The sequence below is a fragment of the Macaca fascicularis genome, chromosome 1 (genome assembly GCF_037993035.2).
Source record: "Macaca fascicularis isolate 582-1 chromosome 1, T2T-MFA8v1.1".
In the NCBI taxonomy this organism is placed as follows: domain Eukaryota; kingdom Metazoa; phylum Chordata; class Mammalia; order Primates; family Cercopithecidae; genus Macaca; species Macaca fascicularis.
The window spans coordinates 120968806-120993311 of record NC_088375.1 but is presented as its reverse complement, the minus strand read 5'-3'; the positions used below and the strand labels follow the sequence as shown (position 1 = coordinate 120993311).

Genomic DNA, 24506 nt, shown 5'->3' with positions numbered 1-24506 from the left:
GGCTCAAGCCTGTAATCCCAGCACTTTGGGAGGCCGAGACGGGCGGATCACGAGGTCAGGAGATCGAGACCATCCTGGCTAACACAATGAAACCCCGTCTCCACTAAAAATACAAAAAAATTAGCCGGGCGTGGTGGCGGCGCCTGTAGTCCCAGCTACTCGGGAGGCTGAGGCAGGAGAATGGCGGGAACCCGGGAGGCGGAGCTTGCAGTGAGCCGAGATCGCGCCACTGCACTCCAGCCTGGGCGACAGAGCGAGACTCCGCCTCAAAAAAAAAAAAAAAAAAAAAAAAAAAAAAAAAAAAAAATCACAGAGCTACTAAGTAGAAAGGCTGGGATTTGCAGTCTGACACAAAAGCTCAAGCTCTGAACCACTGCAGTTTTCTGCCCAAGAATGAATATAACTTATTGATGGTTGAGGCATGTGGCAAACACTGTTGGATGCCTACTTAGCAACTATTTCCCCTTTTCTCTCCATCAGAACACTCATTTTGTTTAGGGATGACTTGTGATCAATTTAATGAACTGTGGCAAATCCTCTCTTTTTGCCAGTGACTGGTCTGATGTTGCATGTGACCATTTTCTGGACAATAAGGAAGATTCTAAAGTCTGGGAAATATTTTTCTCCTTCATAAAAATGGTGGACAGCACTTCCTTTTCTTCCCTTCTTGCTCTGTGCAATGACCTCTGTGGAGGTGATGTCTGGAGCTATGGCAGTCACATTGCAATTAAGAGGTGACGGCCGCTAACACACATGTGAGGGCAGAGAGCAAACACAAAAAAGAGCTTGGGTCCTTGATGACATGATTGTGCTGCTCAACTAACCCTGAAACTATCTGCACTTGAAACTTATATTAAAGATATAATAAATGACCTCATGTTTAAAGCTACTGTCAAATATTCTGTTCCTTGAGGCCAAAGGCATTCTAACAGATGCAATCTAGACAGAGAAAGATGTTTTCTCAGAGTTTCAGCAAAAACAGATGATGTGTAGGTTATGAAGATTTTATCCAGGAATCCATTAGTATAGGTAGTAGTTTAGAAAAAAAAAATACTCCAAGCTTCGTCTCAGATATGGGTAAATCTGAGCCACCCACATGGTGTCTGTGCTGAATATTTTCCCCTCAGATGCACTGTTTCCTTTTCTGAAACTGACTGATATGAACTATATCAAAAGCCTCCCTTGCCCTCTGGCTTCTGGTTGGACTTGGCCATTGACCTACACCACCAGGAGACTGGAGGTGGGTGGTGAGTTAGATATAAATCCCCCAGGTCCTTTGCTGGATGTTTACTTAGGCTGACTGCATCCGTTGACTGAAGGTCAGACTCCTGTCAGGTGGCCCTCTGTGTCTGGATTTTTCGGCAACTGTTCTTTCCCCTGATTGGACAGATCTAGGAGTTGTAGCCTCAGGGTTCCAGGCTTCTCTTGTGGTTTCCCACACCCTGCCCACATCTTTGCAAAATGCCATTTGTTTCCTGCCAGGACCCTGACTGATACAATGATGTCAACCAAATCACTGCAGCTATTGAAGTTTGGTCCAGTCTATCCGAGGTGTGGTGAGATTCTGTGGAGTTAAATAAGGGCTTTCACCTACTATTGAAGGGAGACAGGAGACTACACAAATAAATGGCATGCTGCAGAAGTGAAACAAAGATCATAGCTCAGAGAAAACATTTTCCACTTGAGGGCAAGAAATCAGAGAAAGCTACCTGGAAGAGCTGGCATTTGGGATGATGACGGATAGGAGTTTTAAAAGAGATGGTTTGAAGGGCATTCCAAAGACAGGGAAGAGTGTGAGTCAAGCCGGGGAAGAGAGAAAGCTGAAGTGAAGTTTTCGAAAAATTAGAGCTGGAAGGGATCTACGGTATCTTTTATTTGATGTTCGCTCTCCCTTCACCTCCTTTAACTGAGATTTGGCCAAGGTCAAACAGCAAGTCAGTAGCACGTCAAGACTCCAACCAGGTCTGCTGGCTACCAGGCCAGTTCTTAATAATCCACCTCTACCTCCACCCCGCCCCCTCACCTCAGGCAGTCTGCTTACTTCTCAGTCTCTCCCACTAGACTGTAACCTCCTCAATAGCGGGGCTTCTTCACCCTTGAATCCCAGTACCTAGCACAATATCTAACACAAAATCGTCATCGTCATCATCATCATCATCAGCAGCAGCAGCAGCTACCAAACTTTAAGAGGGATCCACACACTGCCCGGCACTATGCAGTTATTTTGTACATCTTCTGGAATCTTCACTTTTCATTGAGGACGCTGCGGCTCAGAGAGGTTGTCTAATTTGTCTGAGGTCACACAGCAGTTAAAGTGCCGGACTCTATTTTATAATATCTTTCATCAACCGGACTCCGAAGCCCTGCCTCAATGGGCGTTCATTCAACATTTGTTGAATGAACGAATGAACAAGAAACACCCACTCAATGCAAGCTATCGGCTGTAACAGGCCACCCTAGAGGCCCCGGAACCTTGGCAGGGTCAGGACTCCGCACGTTGTCTTCCAATCTAAGCACACCGGCCCCTCTCAGCGCCCCGCACAGACTCGGAGGCTCCGCCTGCGTCTCCGCCTAACTCGCCGGCCACGCCCCCACTTCGGGGAGTTCGGTCACTCTCGGATTCGCGTTTTCCTCGGCTCCAGCAGCCGCGCAGAGGGCCTCTCCCGGCCCTGCGACCTGAAGCCCATTCCACTCCCCTGCCCCTCCTCTGCGCCCTCCCTCACTCTCCAAACTTCTTCTTTCCACCCTCTCTAAACTTCAGTCATTCTAGTGCCCGCCTCCTCCACTCGCACCGACCAACCAGTGGTCCTCATTCTCGTTGGCGGTCCGCCCCCTGCCCGCCGGGGGCCAATCCCTGGCGCGAGAGTCCGGGGCCGGGGCTCGTTCCCAAGCGCCGGGCCTGTGACGGCAGCGCGCCGGGCGCCGCGCGGCAGGAGGGGGCGGGGCTCTGGATGAGGGATGGGCGAGGGCGGGGGGAAGGGAAAAGGGAGGAGGAGGAGGTTGCGGCGGGTTTGAAAGCGGCAGTTTCCTGGCAGCTTGGGCAGGCGTTGGTCTCCGCGCTACAGCTCCGCAGCGGGCACGATCGATCCCGCGACGGGTCTACGCGCGCTTCTGCGCGCCCCCGACGGATTTTTCCCGTTCCCGGCTCTTCCCCCTTCACCTCACCGCCCCCCCGCCTCAGCCTTTCCCGCCGCTCGGGCGCTGCGCCCGGGGACCAGCCGGCGGCAGTGACCCCGCCCGAAGCCCCTTTTGGAACCGCCTGGGGACAATTCCCTTTTCCTTTCTTCAGCCTAACCTGCGCTGGCCCTCGCGGAGTCTGGTCAGCCCCGGGGAGCGCAGCTGGGAGGGGCGTCCAAGAGGCGTCTCGGAGCCTTTACTAGTCTGGGAGCGGCCGGGCCCCCAGCGGGCTGTGGTCACCGGGTGGGGGCCGGAGCGGCGAGGCCCCCCTGACCCGGCTGCGCGGGCCGCCCAGGGCCCCCGGGCTGAGACGGGGCCGGAGCGGCGCCCCGGCCGCCCGCGCGGGGTCTCCCCCATGGTGCAGCGGGGTTCGGGATGTCGAAGACGCTGAAGAAGAAGAAGCACTGGCTCAGCAAGGTGCAGGAGTGCGCCGTGTCCTGGGCCGGGCCCCCGGGCGACTTCGGCGCGGAGATCCGCGGTGGCGCGGAGCGTGGCGAGTTCCCCTACCTGGGGCGGCTCCGCGAGGAGCCCGGCGGGGGCACCTGCTGCGTCGTCTCCGGCAAGGCGCCCAGCCCAGGCGATGTGCTGCTGGAGGTAAACGGGACGCCTGTCAGCGGGCTCACCAACCGGGACACCCTGGCTGTCATCCGCCACTTCCGCGAGCCCATCCGTCTCAAGACTGTGAAACCAGGTACGCCGGCCCTGCGTATCTGCCGCGGGGTGTTGGGTACAGGGGCGCCAGGGTGGGCGTCCTGGGAGCGACGGCACCTCCCCACCGCGTATGGTCCGGGTTAATCTTAGACCTCTAGGGTGTGCCTGACTCCTTGACGAGGGGGAGGGGTGGCGTTGGTGAGTCCCATTTTGCCGATGGGAAAACTGAGCTCTGGCTTGGCGAGGTTGCCCTGCTAGCTGTGTTAGCTGTCACAGAATTGCGACTAGAAGCTGAGTTTCCTATATTTGTAGCTCCATCTCCCCCCGCAGACAAGAGTTTTTGACTAGAGAAGGCCAGCCTTTTCCGCTCTCTGTTGTGCAAAAAGGTCCTTAGGATTGTAGCATTTTCTTTGGAACGATCTTACGCATCTTCTAACAGGGAAAAAGGGTCTTTACTATAGAAGTACTTGGTGCCAAGGTTACCACCTAGTGTACCTGGAAGGGCTTAGCTGCTTCAGTGTTTCTTGCACACTAGCAGACATCTCGGAGCTGTCAGCCTAACTCTGTCAGTCCAGGTGGTTCAGGTGTCTGAGTACCGATAAGGGTACAATATGTGATATGTGGCCGACTGGTGTGTTCTTGCAGGGAGCTGTTGAAGAGAGTCTGGGTTTTGAAGGAAGACTTAGGTGCCTAGCGGAGTGAAAGCTTCTGTAACGCTTTTGATTTTACAGAATTTTGTTCAAGTGGTGGGTTAAAGGAGGCTCTTTGCCCTGGTATCTTTTATGCTAGTAAAATTTGCTGCAAAGCACATTACGTTTATGGCATACTCGTCAGTTTCAAAGCATTGATCAGAGACAGCATACAGTGAGATCTGATAGTATGTAGTAGTTCTTATGAATTTGTTATAGACAGCATTGTTGGTTTTGTTTCAGCATAGATAGAATGTGATTCTGTCGTCTTAGATGTTTGTGGGAGAGAGAATGGTGATTGTAACGTTATTAGAAACCAAACTGTTTTTCCTGAATGTGCTCTACTGAGTATACGGTGCATCAAAATATAATGGGCTGCTTAATTGTTACCTGGGCTAGGTAGCAGTCCACCCTTGATGGCAAAATGCTAGAAAATTCTGGAGAAAAATTTAATATGTTATCTCCTTCTCATTTCTTTATCAGCAGCTCGCTTTGGAAATATTATATATCTTTAATAGTCCTTGAGCTTAATGGGGCTTGATGGTTTGTGGTGCGGTTTACATATGTCTGTGTATTGTGGATATATATACACACAGACTCACATGCTCCTAAGATCATAATTAAGATTTTCTTTCTATAGCCTATTCCATCGTATTCATTTTAAATGTATGGGTTTATGTAGTGAGGTTTTCTTTTTATTGTTGTTAATTTTTTAAAACTTTGGCAGACTTTAAACAGCTTTTTCTGTATAGTTTTGAGAATTTGTAAAATTTTTTCTTAACGCTAACTTTTACAGTGTGTGAAAGGCAGAGGAAAGACTTTTGGGACTGTAATTCAGCCAGTCACGCACTGTGTGTAATGTGCAAAAGACTATATAGACAGCATTTACTAGTCTAGGTGCCAAATCTTAGTTCAAATCCCATGAGTCAATGAATAATGAGAACATCTGCATCATTGCTTTGTGTTTTGTTTTGAGTAGTTGGGGCAAAGATGAAAATATAACGTATTTTTAGAAATTTTAAAGTTGATATATTGACATGGAAGCTGGTGTATTCTAAATTATTGTGATTTTTTTTTTTTAGAAGACCGAAGAGATGGCTATTTCACATTAGTCTAATCTACCTGTTATACATTTTCTCAACCTTTGTATTTTATTTAACAATAATTCAAGATTTAGAGTATTAGTCATATTAACTGTGTTAGATAAGCATCCTATGCCCCATATGTAGTTGACATTATTAGAGTAATACAGTTTTACCCTCTTGACAGCCATAGACACTGTTCTATTTTAAAGATTTAGCCAAAATAAAGGGAATAACATATTAATGGTCGCAGAACATTTTGTAGTCATTAGTAGTAAAGTTCTGAATACTACACTTATTTTTTGAAGAGACACTTTGAGTCAGTAATTTCTCAAGATATCATTATGTCTGTGTTATCTGAGATTAATATTGTTTCTAAGCAGGTTGTAATTTAAAAATTTTAATCTCTTTTAAAAATAGTATTCTTAGCTTCTTAATAGCCTCATGTTAGGTATTATATTAAATGGCTTTCTTAAATGGCTTTGCTTAAAAGCAACATTTGTTATAAAATAGCAAGATTTTTACAGGTTAAACACAAGACTTTAAATACTAGAAGTCAAGAACTTGAAGAGGTTATCTGTAGAACTTTGAGTTTGATTAAAAACAAACATTATTTTCAGAAGAGACGAAGATTCTTTATTGTTGTGATTCATTTTGGAAAGGGTGAAAATAGAGTAAGGAAATTTAAAAAGAAACTTGCCATAAACATTGTTTTATTTTTTCCCTTTTCTCTAAACTTTGTGACAGAAATTGATTTTTCAAGTTAATAAGGTATTGTAAAGTGTACTTAGCACTCTGTTGTCTTGACTAGTTGCTTTTTATTAAACCATATTCATAACATGACATTTAGAGACTAGCACAGTGAAAGAGTAAAATTTAACTATTTCTGTAAGATGTAATACTAATTGGAAATGATCTCGTATTGTCTTCTGAGAAAGTCCATGGCAGAAGGATAAGCTGGGTTGTAGGACATGGCTTTTGTAGTGCTGATTCTTCCTAGCCTTCTTTTCACTTAGGTGCTAAGGGTCGCCCTCCCAAAGCCTGTACCAAAAGCCAGGTGACTTAACATCTTTCTGGCACCTACTGTCTTTAGCTGTGATTTTTTCCCCCTTTTTGGGTTATAATCTTTAATAGAGAATTGAAGGTTACTCTTTAAAATGCGGTTTCTAATCTAAAACTTTTCCTGAATCAATTAGGTAATTTCTTACTGTTTTAGTATTAGTGTAGTACTTAGTAGTCAGTACTTTGCCTGCTTCTAGAAGAATCATTGGTTTCACCTGTTGCTTGGCCCACTTAGTTACCTGTTTCTTAATTATGACCCTGTTGTTTATTTTTCTGCAAAGAGAAAAGTTGTCATTTGAGTTTGAACTTTGTCTTTGCCCAGTAGTAAAGTTGAACTTTGGACCCCTGGTGAAATTGTTCTGTGATATAGTACTATGACTAGGTTTAGTTTCTTTGATTTTACTATACAGTATATACTCTTAAACCATTTCTCTCCTGGTTAATATACAAGTAGTTAATTTTGTTCTAAAATTCCCCAGACTCTAATTGTGCAGAGTTTTATGCTTCTTCATACACCTTTAAGCTCGTATTTCAGCAGTTTGCTTTCAGTAAATTTCGGTAAATTATGTGTATTTTATTCCAGGGATTAAGTATTGGTACAATAAATACATGAAATCATTGTCTACTGCCGTATCATGCACACATTACATTCAACTACCCTAAGCAAGTAGTGTATCCAGGGATGAAAATCATAGGAAACAATGTTATAGTTTGTTTAAATAAAAACCAAGGTGAAACAGTTCCTGGGTAATGTTAAATGTAGGTAAAAGTCTTCACTGCTGACTCTTTGGGACATCCAATTTGTAAGGGAGTTTTATTAAAATGGGTTAATTTCCTAGATATACACTTCCTGTTGGTGAAGAAACATTACTGGATGCTTTAAAATAAGAAATATTTGTGTTATTTAAATAAAAATAACGCTGTGCCTTTCTTCTCTATTGAATCTTTTTGTTAGTTTTGTTTTGTTTTGTTTATTTGTTTAGTGGGTAATTTGGGATTTTTGATGAGTTTTGTTGAGGTGGTTGTAATATTTGAAGACGGGAAAGGTAAGAGAATTTAGAGTTAATTGTTAGCCTCCCAGGTTTACAATACATTTCTTCGTACGTTTTTTAAAACAAGAAAATCTAGAGACCTAGAGAGTGTTTTAGAAACAACAGAAAAAGAAGCAAGCCAAGCCCCCTTTGCTAGGGAAAGTAGCATTACATTTTGAGGGCCGGGCGCGGTGGCTCACGCCTGTAATCCCAGCTCTTTGGGAGGCCGAGGCGGGCGGATCACAAGGTCAGGAGATCGAGACCACGGTGAAACTCCGTCTCTACTAAAAATACAAAAAAAAAATTAGCCGGGCGCGGTTGTGGGCGCCTGTAGTCCCAGCTACTCGGGAGGCTGAGGCAGGAGAATGGCGTGAACCCGGGAGGCGGAGCTTGCAGTGAGCCGAGATCGCGCCACTGCACTCCAGCCTGGGCGACAGAGCGAGACTCCGTCTCAAAAAAAAAAAAAAAAAAAAGAAAGTAGCATTACATTTTGATAAACCTTAAAGTCGAAAATGTCCTACTATTTCAGATTTTGATAGATTTTTTTCTTTTTTCTTTTCTTTTCCCCCTGCCCCCCCCCCCCCCCCCACCAAAGCTCTTAATAACTCAAGGGTTCAGGTTTTGGATTCTGTTCATTGACACCTTCAATTCATATGAGTAATGGGCTTACACCTTAGCGATTGCAAACTGATTTGCTTGCGTGATATTTGGTGACTCTTATTATATCATTAACATCTTTGTACTTAAAAACATTTTCTCTCCATCATTTTCTAGGAGTATTACATCCAAATATCTCAGTATGTGTATATGTGTGTGTATATACACGTATGCATATATGCATACGTGTATATACACAAACTTTTGTTAACTCTTCTCATATATCATTTTCTAGTATATCATTTTGGGTACTTTATTGATCCTGCCCTTACCCCCAGACTTTTTAAAAAATTTAGTTTATAAAGCTTTATTTTCCTAGGTTGAGGCATTTTAACAATTCTTTAATTTCTTGCTATCTTACTGGTACAAACAAATACTTAACATCTGGCCATTTGATTTTTAGATGATTTTAAATTTTGTTCAGTTTATTGCTAAAACTGATTTTCATGTAATATAACTCTGTGTTCCTGGGACGTATACATTATTTTTCCTCTGAGATCCTGGGATATACTTTACAAAACCTTTTGTTATGAGAGACAAATTTTCGTGATTTTTTTTTTTCTGCTAATTTATGTAAACTGGCAGCAAAACAAATCTTCTAAATTCATTCAAGTGTCTGACTTATGAAGTCAGTGCCTAATCTTCTCAAGTGATAGTTTCATATGGTCTTTACTGTGTAACCCCTAAGTGCTTTGTAATTTTTGGGGGGACTTAGTGTTTTGGGAGTATGTTGAAAGAGAATCTTGTTTTAATGGGTTACTTTAATATTATTTACCAATTTCAAAATCTGTGAATGTCAGGGTTTTGTGTGTGTGTGTGTGTGTGTGTGTGTGTGTGTGTGTGTGATTTGACAAAAGATAAGTGTTTTGCTATTGAAGACTAGAACTGTTTTGCCTTTAATAAAGTATTTTTTGTCTTCTGAAATTTTGAGAAATAATTTTCTTGAAATAGTACATTTTGGTAGACAGAATGAATGCCCTGAATTTAAAACTATTGCCAAAAGTATGAGTTTCAGAAACTTAGAAGCTGGTGTTACGAGACATGTTTGTAGGGAAAGAGGCAAATCCATTCATTGCTCTTCTAGCTAATTTTGCTAACAAAATATCTTGTTATTATTTTGTTTTTGAAGAACAACTATTATTCAGAATGTTTTCCAAGAAAAGATGCTTATTTTATTTAATACAGAAAAAATAAGAAGTCCTATTACTGGCATACATTCATTCCCTCAGCAAGCACTTAGTGGTACACCCATCAAGTGCCAGCATGGAGCTAGCACTGGCGATATAAACATGAGTCAGAAGTTGTGTGTCTTCAAGAAGCTGGCAATTTAGTAGGAGCTTAGTGACTCATTGGTAAGGAATACCTATAGTAAGGGTTTTGCCTTTTTCACTTTTCTGCCAGTGTTTAAAACTCTTTAGGTAGGTCTTAATATGAATTTTGGTGAAAACGAGACTAATTAACTGGCTGCATAGTGTGCTATTCAAAAAAGTTGTGGAGCTGCATTTTAGAAAGGATTTGGGTTCTCAAGTCATTTCACAAAGAGGGAAATCAAATATAAGCAAAACTGTCTTTTCAAAAAGTCCTTAAATTGTTCATAAAATACTATATTGTACTGTTTGTAGGATGAGTCCTACTTGCCACTTTTCCACCCATGTTGGAACCAGTTGCAGTTTTTTGGTCGAATACCAGATGAAGTAATTTACTTGCATTAAAAATATATGTTTTACAAAAAAATCTTTTAATTCTAAGAAATTATCCTCATCTAGGTATGTATAGTGAATTTATGGATGTTAAATGTGTACATGAAGTGAAAGAACGATTTCTTTTCTTTTTTTCTTTTTTTTTTTTTAATATCTTGGTAGGATCCACACCATCTGCCCTTGTTTTCTGACTTGAGTGGTTGAGGAATGAATTGTGAATAATTTTGAACTTACTTTGGTTTTGAAAGATGACAGGTTTTGGTTGAGTGGAATTAGGATCTTTCCAGTAGTAGGTAAGAAGCAGAGGAGGAGAAAAACACAGGGTAAAAACATTCCATACAGAAAGGTTTACAGTGTGGTCCATCTCAATAATGTTGTGTGTGTTTGTGTATAAAAAACTTTATTTTGTACAAGGGCACAAAATCCACATTGTAGAATAATTGGAAAATAGAGGGACGATCATATTAATTGTTTAAATGGCTAGGTAGTTCCATTATGAATAGTCTTCCATAAGTTTTTTTTTTTTTAATGTGTTATCTCCTCGAGATGATGCTGTAAGATGCTTAATGCTATTTCTGCCTTCAGCCTCATTCCACTCATAATGTAATACTATGAATATTTTTATGTAACCCTTAATGTACCATTAGTTCTGTTCTTTATGGTTAATAGCCCTATTTGGGTTGTTTTGGAAGTCTAGCCAGTTTTATGGGAAAACACAATTTGCTGGCCTAGGAAAAAGGGAACTGAAAAATATATTTTCATCTTAATCCTGCCTTCCCTTTTGTTATAGTCACAGCCAATTGACTTCCAGTGAGAAGGGGGGCATCATTATATCTCCATTCTTCCCTGAACCCAAGCAATTTATCCTGATGCAGCCACTCAGCTGCATTGCAGTGGTTCCCAGGAGCAACCCACTTACTTGCAGCCCCCACCCATTTCGGTCATCCCAACATGGCGAGGGGAACATAGATTACATTTTGAGGACCATAATTTGACTTATGACATCTCTAAATACCTGAGAAAGGACACGCTGTCCTTATAGGTGATTAGGTACTTGTTTTATTAACACATACTGAGAGATATTGTTTTAGAGACTCTGTATGGGTTATAAAGGGTTAAACTTTCTTGCCATAATTTATTTTGAGTTTAGGGTTTGGTTTTAAAAAATATCATGCAGTGATAATTGGAAAAATTTTGTTTCAAATTTGTTAATAATTAAGATCTTTTCTATTTGGAGGCTTCCCTTTTTATTGTCTTGGGTATGCAATGTGAAAGGTAACCTATCTACTTAATTAAAACTTTCTGGCATTTTAGCCTCTTTGCTTTTGCTGTTTTTTTGCACAGAATTTGAAACACATAATTATTATTTTCTGGCTTCAGGGAAGTTTGTGAGAGGCAAGCCTGTATCTCATTGTTGTTCTGATTGGGAATTACACATGACTATGAAAAATGGGGTTTTACTATACATAATGGCATTTAGCAGAAGTAGTTTTATGAAAGGAAAATACCCTACAAGGTAGGAAAAAAACAAGTGTTAATGCTTCCTTTTCTGAACTTAAATAGAATTAAGCTAGATTGGCTTTGCTTTTCTTCCAGTAAAATAACTTTTAAAAATTCACTTTAATGGAATAGTTCTAGAGATATGTTACTCTTTGGATATGGTTATCTAGTTTGCAGCAAGTATCTTGTGATATATAGCTTAGATCTCAGTAGGAAAGAAAAAAATCTTAATTTACATATCAGTTTCTGTATTTGTAAGAATTCTGTAGCAAGTGACAGAAATGCTATTGAGATTAATTTAGGCTAAGAAGAAATTTATTGACTTACATACATTAAAATCCAGGCATAGATCAGTGACAGCTAACTTCATGTTCTCAAATGTTGGTCATTAGAATTATTATTTGGTTCTCTTTTCTTCTAGGTTGGATTTTTTCTCAGCTAGACTCTGTCAGTGTAGCAGTGAAGGTAGCTCTGAACCCCCAAGTCATACAGGGTCCTTAAAGCTTCTCATCTTTTTGGAGTCTAATAACAAATCTCATGCAGAGACTTTGGCCCTGTGCTGATCTCTTGGACCAATTACTGCGGAGAGAGGAGAGGACAATGAAGTGCCATGATTGGTCAGGCGTGGGGACATGTCTACCCTTGCAGCTGGATATAAATAGCATAATATGATTAACAACTGTAGCAGAACCCCAAGACATAAGGGAGGGGGAGTTCCTGAAAGGGTGGGATGCCGAGGAATCAATACTCCAGGAAATGATCTCTTTTAAAACATTTAATCTCTCTTACTTTGAAGCCAGCAGTAGTATACAGTTGTCATAAAACTATCATTTTTAGAAAAACAGATATTGGCTGTAAGCCAAAACTGATTTGATTTCTAGGCACTGCTTTTGCTCAAATATTATCATATTTAATTTTTTTAATAAAAAATTGCTTTTATTTAGAAGTTACTTCTTTAAAAAATTGAAATACTGATACCTTAATGTGTATAATTTAAAAGTATTTCTTGTAATTTTTATTTAATTTTCTTTGATTGAAAAAACATCAAGATTCTCTAAGTCAATGCTGTTGATTTTTAGGGAGATGGAATACTTTGGAAGATTAACAGTCTTCGGCACTGAGGAAAAGATTATTAGCCTAGTTAAGCAATTACGTTTTTAAAACAATTTTATTCTACCCTTTTGAAAATGAAATTCTAAACGAATTATTTTCCAAGGTGTTTTGCTTTTAAAACAATGGTCCTTTTAAACACAAATTGAGACAACATCATTATTGTAGTATTTCTGAGGGGTCCCTAATAAAACTTTTTAACCATGATTTCGTGGAAATTATGTGAAATGAACTGCTTCACTGACACATATAAAATGGGTATATAAGTTTTGAAACATTACTTAAGTATGGTGTAATGTCATACCTGTTTAATTACCAAAAATGTTATTTGGCAGATATTGCAGGATAAAATCTGATCCCCTTTTTAAGGTTTTTTACAGCCTCCACTGGGAGAACAGAGGTACCCAGAGCAGGCGTAGACAGTTGAAAGAGAGGGGTGGGTGCTCCAAATAACATTTCATACTATTTTTATATTCTAATTACTGTATCAATGTCTTCAGCTTTGGTGCCATAAAAATAATAATTTTAGTAATAACTTTGAGTTTACATATGCCATACACTGTAGGAGTTTTGCAGTTTTGCCAAGTGTCATCTGGTAGTTGGATCTTTAGTGAATTTTAAATGTTGGTAGATTATTGGTGAATGTACTTATTGTACATAAAAATGAACATTCTTGGAATTGGGTGTGATTTGCCAATAAGAATCATCATAGCAAGTACTTTGTATTGTTAGATTAGCTTGGGCACCCTTTGGATGCCTTCAGACCATATTTGGAAAATTACTGCTTCTACTCCAAAAGCCTGTAATGATTAGAGTTCTCCAATATTAATTCCATATATTGATTAATTAAGCCATGAAATCTAGTAAAATGATATAGTCTTTATTACCTCTGTTCACAGAATTGTATCTTAATCCAACTTGGTAGCTTTCAGCAGAACTCTTTGTCAAAATATTATTAATTTTAGCTAAGAATTCTATTCACTAATTTCAGTGTTTAGGTTAGAATGCACAAGCTAATGGAAATTTTAATTTCCTTTGAATAGAGTTAGATTTGCTAACTAGAGCAATCTCACAATGTAATGCTGATGACTGAAATGATACTTCAGCCTCCCTTTGGTGTCAACTCTAAGTTTAGACAACCTTACTCTAATAGGAATATTGGGGACTTGTCACAATATACTAGCTGTCATTTAGAGTAATAACTCCCATGTCAGGGCATTTTATACCTGTCTCATTTGGTTTATAAGGATGTATGTATTAGCATTCATGTTTTCTTATAAAGAACTTTATATATTTTTATTCTCTATGAGTCAGATGTTACCGTCTTCCTTTACAGATGATAAAATTGAGTTTAAGAGAGAGATTAACACATGAAAGTTCACACAGACTCTCAGGAAGAATTATGAACTGAAACAGTGTTGAGTCTTTACTTTTTGGATAGAATATTAGTTCCTTATATCCAAAAAACCTGTCTTCCTTTCTCTAGTAAAAGGAAAAACCACAATTCTGAATTGTTTGCGTGGGTGTTAAATGCAGTAAAATACTGGGCAAGTACTTACAATAAAGGCTTCATTGCTTGGTTCTGTTTCAAAACAGAGTTTGTGGCAGCGCAGTTTAATCTGTACAACTAAGCTGCGTGATAAGTAGTTATTTCGAAGAATTGCTAATCAAGCAGAAAGTTAGTATTCTTGCTACATTTGTAAGACAATATTTTCAGCAGATTATTTTTATTGCTGAAAATATTCTCTGTAATATGTAAAAGCCCAGATAAATATATTAGATACATATTTTGGGATAAATATATTTGGGAAAATTGTATATTTGATACTGGAAATAATATTTTGTCGTTGTGTTTCCTTTCTACTTCTTCTGTAATTCACTCACCAGGAAGGTGTTAGCATACTTCCCTGAGACAGAGCCTAGAAAATGTTCTGGTGAATGTAGAAAGGAATGTATTTTAGAATTAGGGATCTTTTATAAGTATGCAGACCCTTCTCAGAAAAGTACACTTTGCTTAAAGAAAATTTAGCTAAGCTAGATAAAAGAATAACTCATTGCATTTAAGTAGACCTTTCTCCTTCTAGGCTTCAAGTATTGCACACCTAAGATGGATCCTTTGAAGAGTCAGGAAAAGCAGGTTGTGGATTGTTGGCACCTCTTATTCTTTAAGTATTTGTGCTGTTATGTTTTCTCTCTGGGCTAAAGTCAGTCCCTTGAGTGGAAGGAAGCACAGTAATCCAACCGTAGTGTATAGATAAACAAGTCGAGGCTTAGCAGTGGCAGAAGTCATAGCATAAACATGGTAGAGCAGAGACTGGAACTCAGATTGTTTGGTTCCTTTCATTGTTCTAGTTTCTGGCATAAGAATTTGTGTAGAAAATTGGTGAAAAAAGGACTTGTTAAACATACTCTGTTTCTTTATGAAATCTGCATTCTCTTGGAATTAAGTGTAATGTGCTAGACTCAGTTTGTTAGGCCATCAGCATGCATGAATGAGGTTAGAGGCAGTGGTATCCCGAAACTTGCAGCACAGGAAAGAATTTTAATCGTTATATGCCATGGATTTTCAGGGCATTTTAAGCCTTTATAATGGTGTAACTTATGATTAAGATTTACACAGTCAAAATTGTTAGCTGGTATAATAGCTGAATAGTTAAATATTTATTCTGGTTAGTTGCTTTAGTTTTGGAAAATCATTTTTCCTATCGGAGATTCTTCACAATGCTTTCAGTAAAATGTTTCTGAATAGTTCCTGCTATGTGGTAGACTGCTAACACTGTTTCTTGCTCTCTCTGTGGGGCTGATGCTGCAAGTCTCATTTAGAGTCAGCTATACTTCTATTTTTTTCCTTGACTGACTAGGGGATGCATTGGGGGAAGATAAATTTTAGGGCAAGGGGACACTCAGGGTTGTGGGAGATGAACTGTCAAGGATACCTTTGGCTCACTGTCCTCAAGCTTGTTCGGCTGTAGTGATGGCATAACTGAGAAGAGGGATTGTGCTCTTGCTGGGGGTGGGACAGGAAGATATCTCAGGCCATGTCAAGCTGGCCACAGCAGAGGACAAGCTACTCCCTGTGAGGCAAAACTGAAGAAAGGGGATTGAGGTGGCCGTTCTGGGGAAACTATATTTATTGGGTAAGACTAATGGGAATGGTAGAGTCTTGCTTGGGTTCTTTGTAGGTCTGTGGAAGAACAGCATGAGTGTAGACATGAAAAAATATTTCTGCAATCCTTACTCCTTTGCAGTATCAGTCAGGGTTCAGTGCAGGAAACAGAAAGGGATGTAATGCAGGGAATTAGTTGCTTAGGGAATCTTTTGAAAGGGCTGGAGGGCTAGGCTCTAGGCTGAGCCTCTGAGAATGATTTTTTCCAGGACACCTTGAAACAGTCCACAGTGGGAGCTGCCACCTCTGCTACAGTCAGGAAAGTGGCCATCAGGAGGTTGCTACTGAAACAGTGGCAAGAAAATGCTACTGTAGCTGCGATCAAGGTGATCACAACAGCCACTGCTGTTAACATTGTAACTGCTGGAAGTCTGGAATGTAGCATCTGGCCATTGCTGTGACAGCGTCTCCTTGATGCCCGTGAACTGGTGACTAGATACTGTTGTGATGAATCTGGTCCCTGCTGCCTCTGCCACTGTCTATAAAATAATTAAAAATGATTAATTCTGTTTTTAATATAATTTAATTGTAATTTTATACAACTAAATTCTTAATAGTGGCTGTGTTTGACAACTGATTTGTAAAATTCATAAAAATTTAATAATTGGCCTTGCAAGAGAATACAGCCAACTCCATTGCATCACTGTAAAACCTCCTAACTGATGCTTCTACTCCTTAATTGAAAATTCTCTCTTTTTTGTTTTAGTTCAGAGCTAGAGACTGGACACTGACATGTTCATGACCTTGTGTACAAGCTGAAAGCTGCTAAAAGCTACAGGCCAATGGGGCTTTGCTTTACTTCTGCCTTCCATATCTTGTGTCCTGCATCTTAATGGTGGAATCAGATTTGCATTCAGAATACTGGCTATAAAGGAGTCTGGAAGATACAGTTTTTAGTTTTGCAACTTCTGCATTTCAGGAAGGCATACTTCAAGGAGGAAGTCCCTGAGTGATAGCTGATCCTTTCCCAGGCACTCATCTTCTTAAACATAGTATTTTAATTACAATTTAGCCCATTCTTGATGACTCATTGTCATTTCTGTAAGCTTCTCTTTTCATTATGGCCTGTAGTTGGAATGATCATAGGGCCAAGGGATTTTAACATCTGTAGTAACTTTTTGTCCTAGGTTAGCTTGTATCTCTCCCACCTCCCATATCTGCTGCTGACATCTATGTTTGACATCATTTGGTGTCAACCTCCCCTGCAAGCCACAGGCAGGGAGAGCACCTCACCCAAAGCAAGCAATTTATCGGCTGGTCAGCAACCTGTGATTTCTGTAGCTTAAAAAGATAAGTGGGGCTTATCTTTTGAACTAAGACAAAAAGGAAATAATTTCCAATTAAGTGTGGGAGCTTCAACTGAGAGGTTTTGAAGTGAGTTGGCTGTATTCTTTTGCAAGACCAATTGTTAAATTTTCAAGAATTCTGCGAGTTGTCAAACAGCCATTTTTAAGAATTAAGTTGAATAACATTTTAATGAAAACAAAGATAATACTCAAAAGAAATTATTTCCTAATTATTTTCCCACATTTTAGAATTATCTGTGCTCTTGAATTTCTTTATATCTTCTATATCTGTATGGTAGAAACACTATATAGTGGTTTGCTACTGTACATATCTTCCCAGCACCCTTTTCACTGTTGTCACAGTTGACTGTGGTGGTAGTTGTTGGCGTTTCCTGAACACATCACACTGATTGTGGGGGCGGGTAGGGAGAGTCACAGTTGGAGAGGCCATGAGAAACCATATACAAACTAAAATTATGGGAGAAGAAACTATGAGTGAAACGATGAGAAAAAACTAATGCATGATGTAGATCTGGGTGGTGTTAATAGCAGAACACTGGAGGGAAGGGCCACAAACTCTTCATTCCAAGGTCTAGAATCATTCTAGAATCATCCTACAAGCCTAGTTTTAGAATTCAGCCCTATTTTATTTCTTGCTCTTGGAATTATATGAAATTATGAATTTGTGTGTGTTGCTAGCTCTAATAGAATACCCTGGAATTTTATTTACTTTTAATTTTATTTATTTATGCTTTTGTGCCACCTTCTCATGAAAAAGAGGCAGTATGTTGAAAGTTTGAGTTCAGATTTTCTGATGTAGATAAACAAGCTAAAGAAGGTAGGCAGAAGTATGATATATGAGAATTTCCAGAGCAGGGTATTTGTAACTTGTAAATATGTAGTCCACGTTCCCTCCCCTAACACATTTTACACTAGAATAAGATTGAAAGGCTGGACGTCGTGGCTCACGCCTGAAATCACTTTGGGGGGACAAGGCAGGTGGATTGCTTGAGCCCAGGAGTTCAAGACCAACCTGGGCTACATGGCAAAACCCTATCTCTACAAAAAAAAGGTAACTGGGCATGGTGGTGTGGGTCTGGTATTCCCAGATACTTGGGAGGCTGAGATGGGAGGATCAGTTGAGCCCAGGGAGGTTCAGGCTGCAGTGAGACGTGCTTGCACCTGAATACTGGCTGGGAGATAGAGTGAAACTCTGTCTCAAAAAAAAAAAAAAAAAAAAAAAGACTAAAAGCTCTGTTGAGGAATGCCGCTTATAAATACATTTTAAAAAATTCAGTAATATTTTTCATGTATAAACATTGTGGAGTCTATTGTAGTTGCTTGTACAATACTGGGGCATAGGTGATATTTGTCTCTTTACTATTGTAGCTTCGGCCTACGCCTTTAGTAACTGCTAAGGTGCAGACTGTAGATCTGGACTGTCTGTGTCTGTAGTTCACAACCTCAACTTCTCTGCTGCCTTTGATTTGCTCCCTCTGCAGTTTTGTTTTCTCTGTACTGATTGCTTCTCCCATGCTTCTCTGCTTTCCATAGAAAAAACTGACCGTGTATAGATCCTGTCAGCTGATTGCAGTGCTCTTAACTTCTCCATTGTGGGTTGTTTAGTCGGAGGGGTTAGGTATAAACCCAGAGTGGTATTCCTTTTTCTGATGTGTTTGTTTTTGCTTAGATATTCAGGAGCTGCTCTTTACCCCCAGAACATCAGTATATATGTTTTTTTCTGTTTCCAGATTTAAAAATATTCCAGAAGCCTGGCCTCAAGACAGATAATATTTTACTTTTAATTTGGTGCCCATGTTTTAGAGATTTGAACTGGATTGCATTTAGTAAACCAAACCCCATCTTTTAAAAAATCGTCTTAAAAAAAACATAGTGGGCCGGACATGATGGCTCACATCTGTAAATCTCAGTACTTTGGGAGACTGAGGTGGGAGGATTGCTTGAGCCCAGGAGTTTGAGGCCAGCCTGGGCAACATAGTAAGACCTTGCCTCTACAGAAAAAAAAAAAAAAATTAGCCAGGTGTGGTGGCACGTGCCTATAGTTCCAGCTACTCAGGAGGCTGAGATAAGAGGATCATATGAGCCCAGGAGTTGGAGGCTGCAGTAAATTCTGATCATGCTACTGCACTCCAGCCTGGGTGACAGAGCAAGACCCTATCTCTAAGAAAAAAAAAAGGAAAAAAATAGTGGTTGAAACTGGATTTTTCTCTTCTTTCATAAGATGATAAATGAAAAAAAAAAAGAAAATAGATTTTTGAAAAGCAAATAATCTCTTAGGATTTCTTATTAAAGAATAAAAAATTATCTAATTGAGGCATGTTAATCGAATGTATAAGTATTAAAGGCTGGGTGTGGTAGAACAGGCCTATAGTCCCAGCTACTCATGAGATTTGAGACCAGGTGAACTGCTTGAGTTCAAGACCAGCCTGAGCAACATAGTGAGACCCTGTCTGGAAAAATAAGTACATAAAAGAAAATTTCCTCCGATTACAGGAGATAGGTAGAAAAAATGTATTACAGTGCAGATGAGAATTTCCTTAGCACTTTAATGTGAAGATTATTTAGACTGGGTGGCCAGGGAAAGTGTCCCTGAGGAGGGGACATGTCCACTGTGAGTTGAATGACTGGGAGGAAGGCATCTGCCCTCAAAATTTTTCAGTCAGAGAGAATTGTAAAACACAAAGGCCTCAATATGAGAACCTGGTTCGATATAGGAATAGAAAGGCTGATGTAGCTGGCACCAACTAAATGAGGGGTGAAAGTGAGAGGGAACAGATTGAAGAAGTAGATAGGGACCAGTGGGGGTCTGTTAGCCACAGTAAGGGGTTTGGGTTTTATTTATTGTTAATGCCACTGGAAAACATAAAGTTGGGGAATGACTGGTATGTATTTCAAAAAGTCATTGTTTGTGATGTGGAAGGAGGGCCAGAGTGGAAGAAGGAAGAAACCCTTTAGTTTGGATGAAAATAAATGATGGCTTGGACACTATAAGAATAGTGGCAGTGAAATGAAGTGGATAGAGATATGTTTTGAAAGAGGAACTAAGTAAGACTTACTGATTGATTGCAGGTAAGAAAAGGAGCAGACTTCAGGAGAACCTCTAGGTTTTTGCTTTGAGTAACTGGTGGTGGTACTATTTCCAGGAATAGGAAGGACAGGATATTGGGTGGAGTGATCAGATTTTTTGTGTGAAGGAGATATATCTACCACCAAGATTATTTTCTTTTTACTCTAGTTGCTTTATTATACATTAACCCATTCCTCCATCCGTCAATCTATCTTGTTTTTTATGCCTTTCAATGTAAATTGCAATGCATTTCCACAAGAAAGACTTTTAAATGCCCAGTTTTTCTCATTTTACAGATGAGAAAACTAAAGCTTGGAGAAAAATATGTTCAAGGTCGTATAGCTAGTTACTGGTGAATCAGCATGCAGGTTACCATTAGTCCAGGACTCTAATTTGATTATATTTTAACTTGTAGGAATAAAAGTGAATTTTGGAAATTGGACAAGTTTTCCCACCAACTTGTTGATGTGCTATAATCTCTTAGAACCAAATTTCTAAGACAAAAATGCAAAAGATGTAGTACTGCAGTTGCATTTGACTGAACTACAATGTTAGCACGGCACTTAGGACTTGTTGGAAAGTACCTTCTAATGTTGTAGAATTGGAACATTTTCAGATGTTTAGTTCAGAAAAGTAGGTTGGGATTCTTCCAAGCATTAATCCTCTTGTTGGCAAGGCATTTGCATTTTAATTAGCAAATGTGCCTTGCATACCTACTATGCACTAAGCCCCATGCAAGGCCCAGATACCATAAAAGGGAATGATTCAAGTTCCATACTTTCTTTTTCTTTTTTTTTTTAAATTATACTTCAAGTTCTAGGGTACATGTGCACAACGTGCAGGTTTGTTACATATGTATACATGTGCCATGTTGGTGTGCTGCACCCGTTAACTCGTCATTTACATTAGTATATCTCCTAATACTATCCCGCCCCGCTGCCACCCTGACAATAGGACCTGGTGTGTGATGTTCCCCGTCCTGTGTCCAAGTGATCTCATTGTTCAATTCCCACCTATGAGTGAGAACATGCGGTGTTTGGTTTTCTGTTCTTGCAATAGTTTGCTGAGAATGATGGTTTCCAGCTGCATCCATGTCCCTACAAAGGACACGAACTCATCCTTTTTTATGGCTGCATAGTATTCCATGGTGTGTATGTGCCACATTTTCTTAATCCAGTCTGTCACTGATGGACATTTGGGTTGATTCCAAGTCATTGCTGTTGTGAATAGTGCCACAATAAACATATGTGTGCATGTGTCTTTATAGCAGCATGACTTATAATCCTTTGGGTATATCCCCAGTAATGTGATGGCTCGGTCAAGTGGTATTTCTAGTTCTAGATCCTTGAGGAATCGCCACACTGTTTTCCACAATGGTTGAACTAGTTTACAGTCCCACCAACAGTGTAAAAGTGTTCCTGTTTCTCCACATCCTCTCCAGCACCTGTTGTTTCCTGATTTTTTTAATGATTGCCATTCTAACTGGTGTGAGATGGTATCTCATTGTGGTTTTGATTTACATTTCTCTGATGGCAAGTGATGATGAGCATTTTTTCATGTGTCTGTTGGCTGTATGAATGTCTTCTTTTGAGAAGTGTCTGTTCAAATCCTTTGCCCACTTTTTGATGGGGTTGTTTGCTTTTTTCTTGTCAATTTGATTGAGTTCTTTATAGGTTCTGGATATTAGCCCTTTGTCAGATGAGTAGATTGCAAAAATTTTCTCCCATTTTGTAGGTTGCCTGTTCACCCTGATGGTAGTTTCTTTTGCTGTGCAGAAGCTCTTTAGTTTAATTAGATCTCATTTGTCAATTTTGACTTTTGTTGCTGTTGCTTTTGGTGTTTTAGACACGAAGTCCTTGCCCATGCCTGTGTCCTGAATGATATTACCTAGGTTTTCTTCTAGGGTTTTTATGGTTTTACGTCTATCATTTAAATCTCTAATCCATCTTGAATTAATTTTCGTATAAAGAGTAAGGAAAGGATCCAGTTTCAGCTTTCTACTTATGGCTAGCCAATTTTCCCAGCACCATTTATTAAATAGGGAATACTTTCCCCATTTCTTGTTTTTGTCAGATTTGTCAAAGATCAGATGGCTGTAGATGTGTGGTATTATTTCTGAGGCCTCTGTTCTGTTCCATTGGTCTATATCTCTGTTTTGGTACCAGTACCATGCTGTTTTGGTTACTGTAGCCTTGTAGTATAGTTTGAAGTCAGGCAGTGTGATGCCTCCAGCTTTGTTCTTTTTGCTTAGGATTGTCTTGGCAATGCGGGGTCTTTTTTGGTTCCATATGAACTTTAAAGCAGTTTTTTCTAATTCTGTGAACAAAGTCATTGGTAGCTTGATGGGGATGGCATTGAATCTGTAAATTACCTTGGGCAGTTGGCCATTTTCACAATACTGATTCTTCCTGTCCATGAGCATGGTATGTTCTTCCATTTGTTTGTGTCCTCTTTTATTTCACTGAGCAGTGGTTTGTAGTTCTCCTTGAAGAGGTCCTTTACATCCCTTGTAAGTTGGATTCCTAGGTATTTTATTCACTTTGAAGCTATTGTGAATGGGAGTTCATTCATGATTTGGCTCTCTGTTTGTCTGTTACTGGTGTATAAGAATGATTGTGATTTTTGCACATTGATTTTGTATCCTGAGACTTTGCTGAAGTTGCTTATCAGCTTAAGGAGATTTTGGGCTGAGACGATGGGGTTTTCTAAATATACAATCATGTCATCTGCAAACAGGGACAATTTAACTTCTTCTTTTCCTAACTGAATACCCTTTATTTCTTTCTCTTGCCTGATTGCCCTAGCCAGAACTTCCAACACTATATTGAATAGGAGTGGTGAGAGAGGGCATCCCTGTCTTGTACCAGTTTTCAAAGGGAATGCTTCCAGTTTTTGCCCATTCAGTATGATATTGGCTGTGGGTTTGTCATAAATAGCTCTTATTATTTTGAGATACGTTCCATCAATACCGAATTTATTGAGCGTTTTTAGCATGAAGGCTGTTGCATTTTGTCAAAGGCCTTTTCTGCATCTATTGAGATAATCATGTGGTTTTTGTCTTTGGTTCTGTTTATATGCTGGATTTCGTTTATTGATTTGCGTGTGTTGAACCAGCCTTACATCGCAGGGATGAAGCCCACTTGATCATGGTGGATAAGCTTTTTGATGTGTTGCTGAATCCGGTTTGCCAGTATTTTATTTAGGATTTTTGCATCGATGTTCATCAGGGATATTGGTCTAAAATTCTCTTTTTTTGTTGTATCTCTGTCAGCCTTTAGTATCAGGATGATGTTGGCCTTGTAAAATGAGTTAGGGAGGATTCCCTCTTTTTCTATTGATTGGAATAGCTTCAGAAGGAATGGTACCAACTCCTCCTTGTACCTCTGATAGAATTCGGCTGTGAATTCATCTGGTCCTGAACTTTTTTTGGTTGGTAGGCTATTAATTATTGCCTCAATTTCAGAGCCTGCTATTGGTCTATTCAGGGATTCAGCTTCTTCCTGGTTTAGTCTTGGGATAGTGTAAGTATCCAGGAAATTATCCATTTCTTCTAGGTTTTCTAGTTTATTTGCGTAGAGGTGTTTATAGTATTCTCTGATGGTAGCTTGTATTTCTGTGGGGCCGGTGGTAATATCCCCTTTATCATTTTTTATTGCATCTATTTGATTCTTCTTTCTTTTCTTCTTTATTAGTCTTGCTAGCGGTCTCTCAATTTTGTTGATCTTTTCAAAAAACCAGCTCCTGGATTCATTGATTTTTTTGGAGGGTTTTTAAGTTCTATACTTTCAAGGAAATCAGCCTTTGACTTCTGTGTCAGTTTTCTGAAATTTCTCTTTCTTTGCCATATGTTTGTTTAAAAATATAATAAAAACTGAAGTTCAAAAAGGTAGAGAAGCTTATTCAATCTAGGCAAAACTTCAGCCTCTTTGGTAAAATTATATGCATATGACTGACATAGGCTACAGAATTGAATCAATTGCTAGTAGTGTGAAGGGCAGATTTTTCATTTGCTTTGTGTAAGCACCTTATTTTCCAAGGAGTGAAAATATGCTATTTTAGTTTCTATCATATGCAATTAACTAGCTAGGTTATCAGTTAAGTCAGTATCCAACCTGGAAGTTAATAATGACTTAAGTTGGTACAGAAATGTGAGACCTGTTTGTCTTTAAAAGTTAAACTAATTGTCTCATACTGATATTATTTTTATGCTTTCTTGTAAAATAAACGTTTTCACTATTGAGTTCTGAGAATTTGGATTTTAAGGAAATTAACCCAACAGAGCATTGTGTTCTTTCCTTGGAGTGGTC

At 39.6% G+C, this 24506-nt stretch overlaps 1 protein-coding gene across 2 annotated transcripts in view; it reads left to right on the top strand.

The window, feature by feature from the left end:
* Positions 1-3022: 3022 nt before the first annotated feature.
* The window catches only part of MAGI3 (membrane associated guanylate kinase, WW and PDZ domain containing 3), a 293190-nt gene continuing 271706 nt past the window's right edge, over positions 3023-24506 (top strand). For both annotated transcript variants that reach the window (XM_005542284.4, XM_005542285.5), the window contains exon 1: positions 3023-3868. In XM_005542284.4, coding sequence (XP_005542341.3) covers positions 3553-3868 — 316 coding nt within the window. In that variant the 5' untranslated portion in view covers positions 3023-3552. The remainder of the gene's footprint in view (positions 3869-24506) is intronic.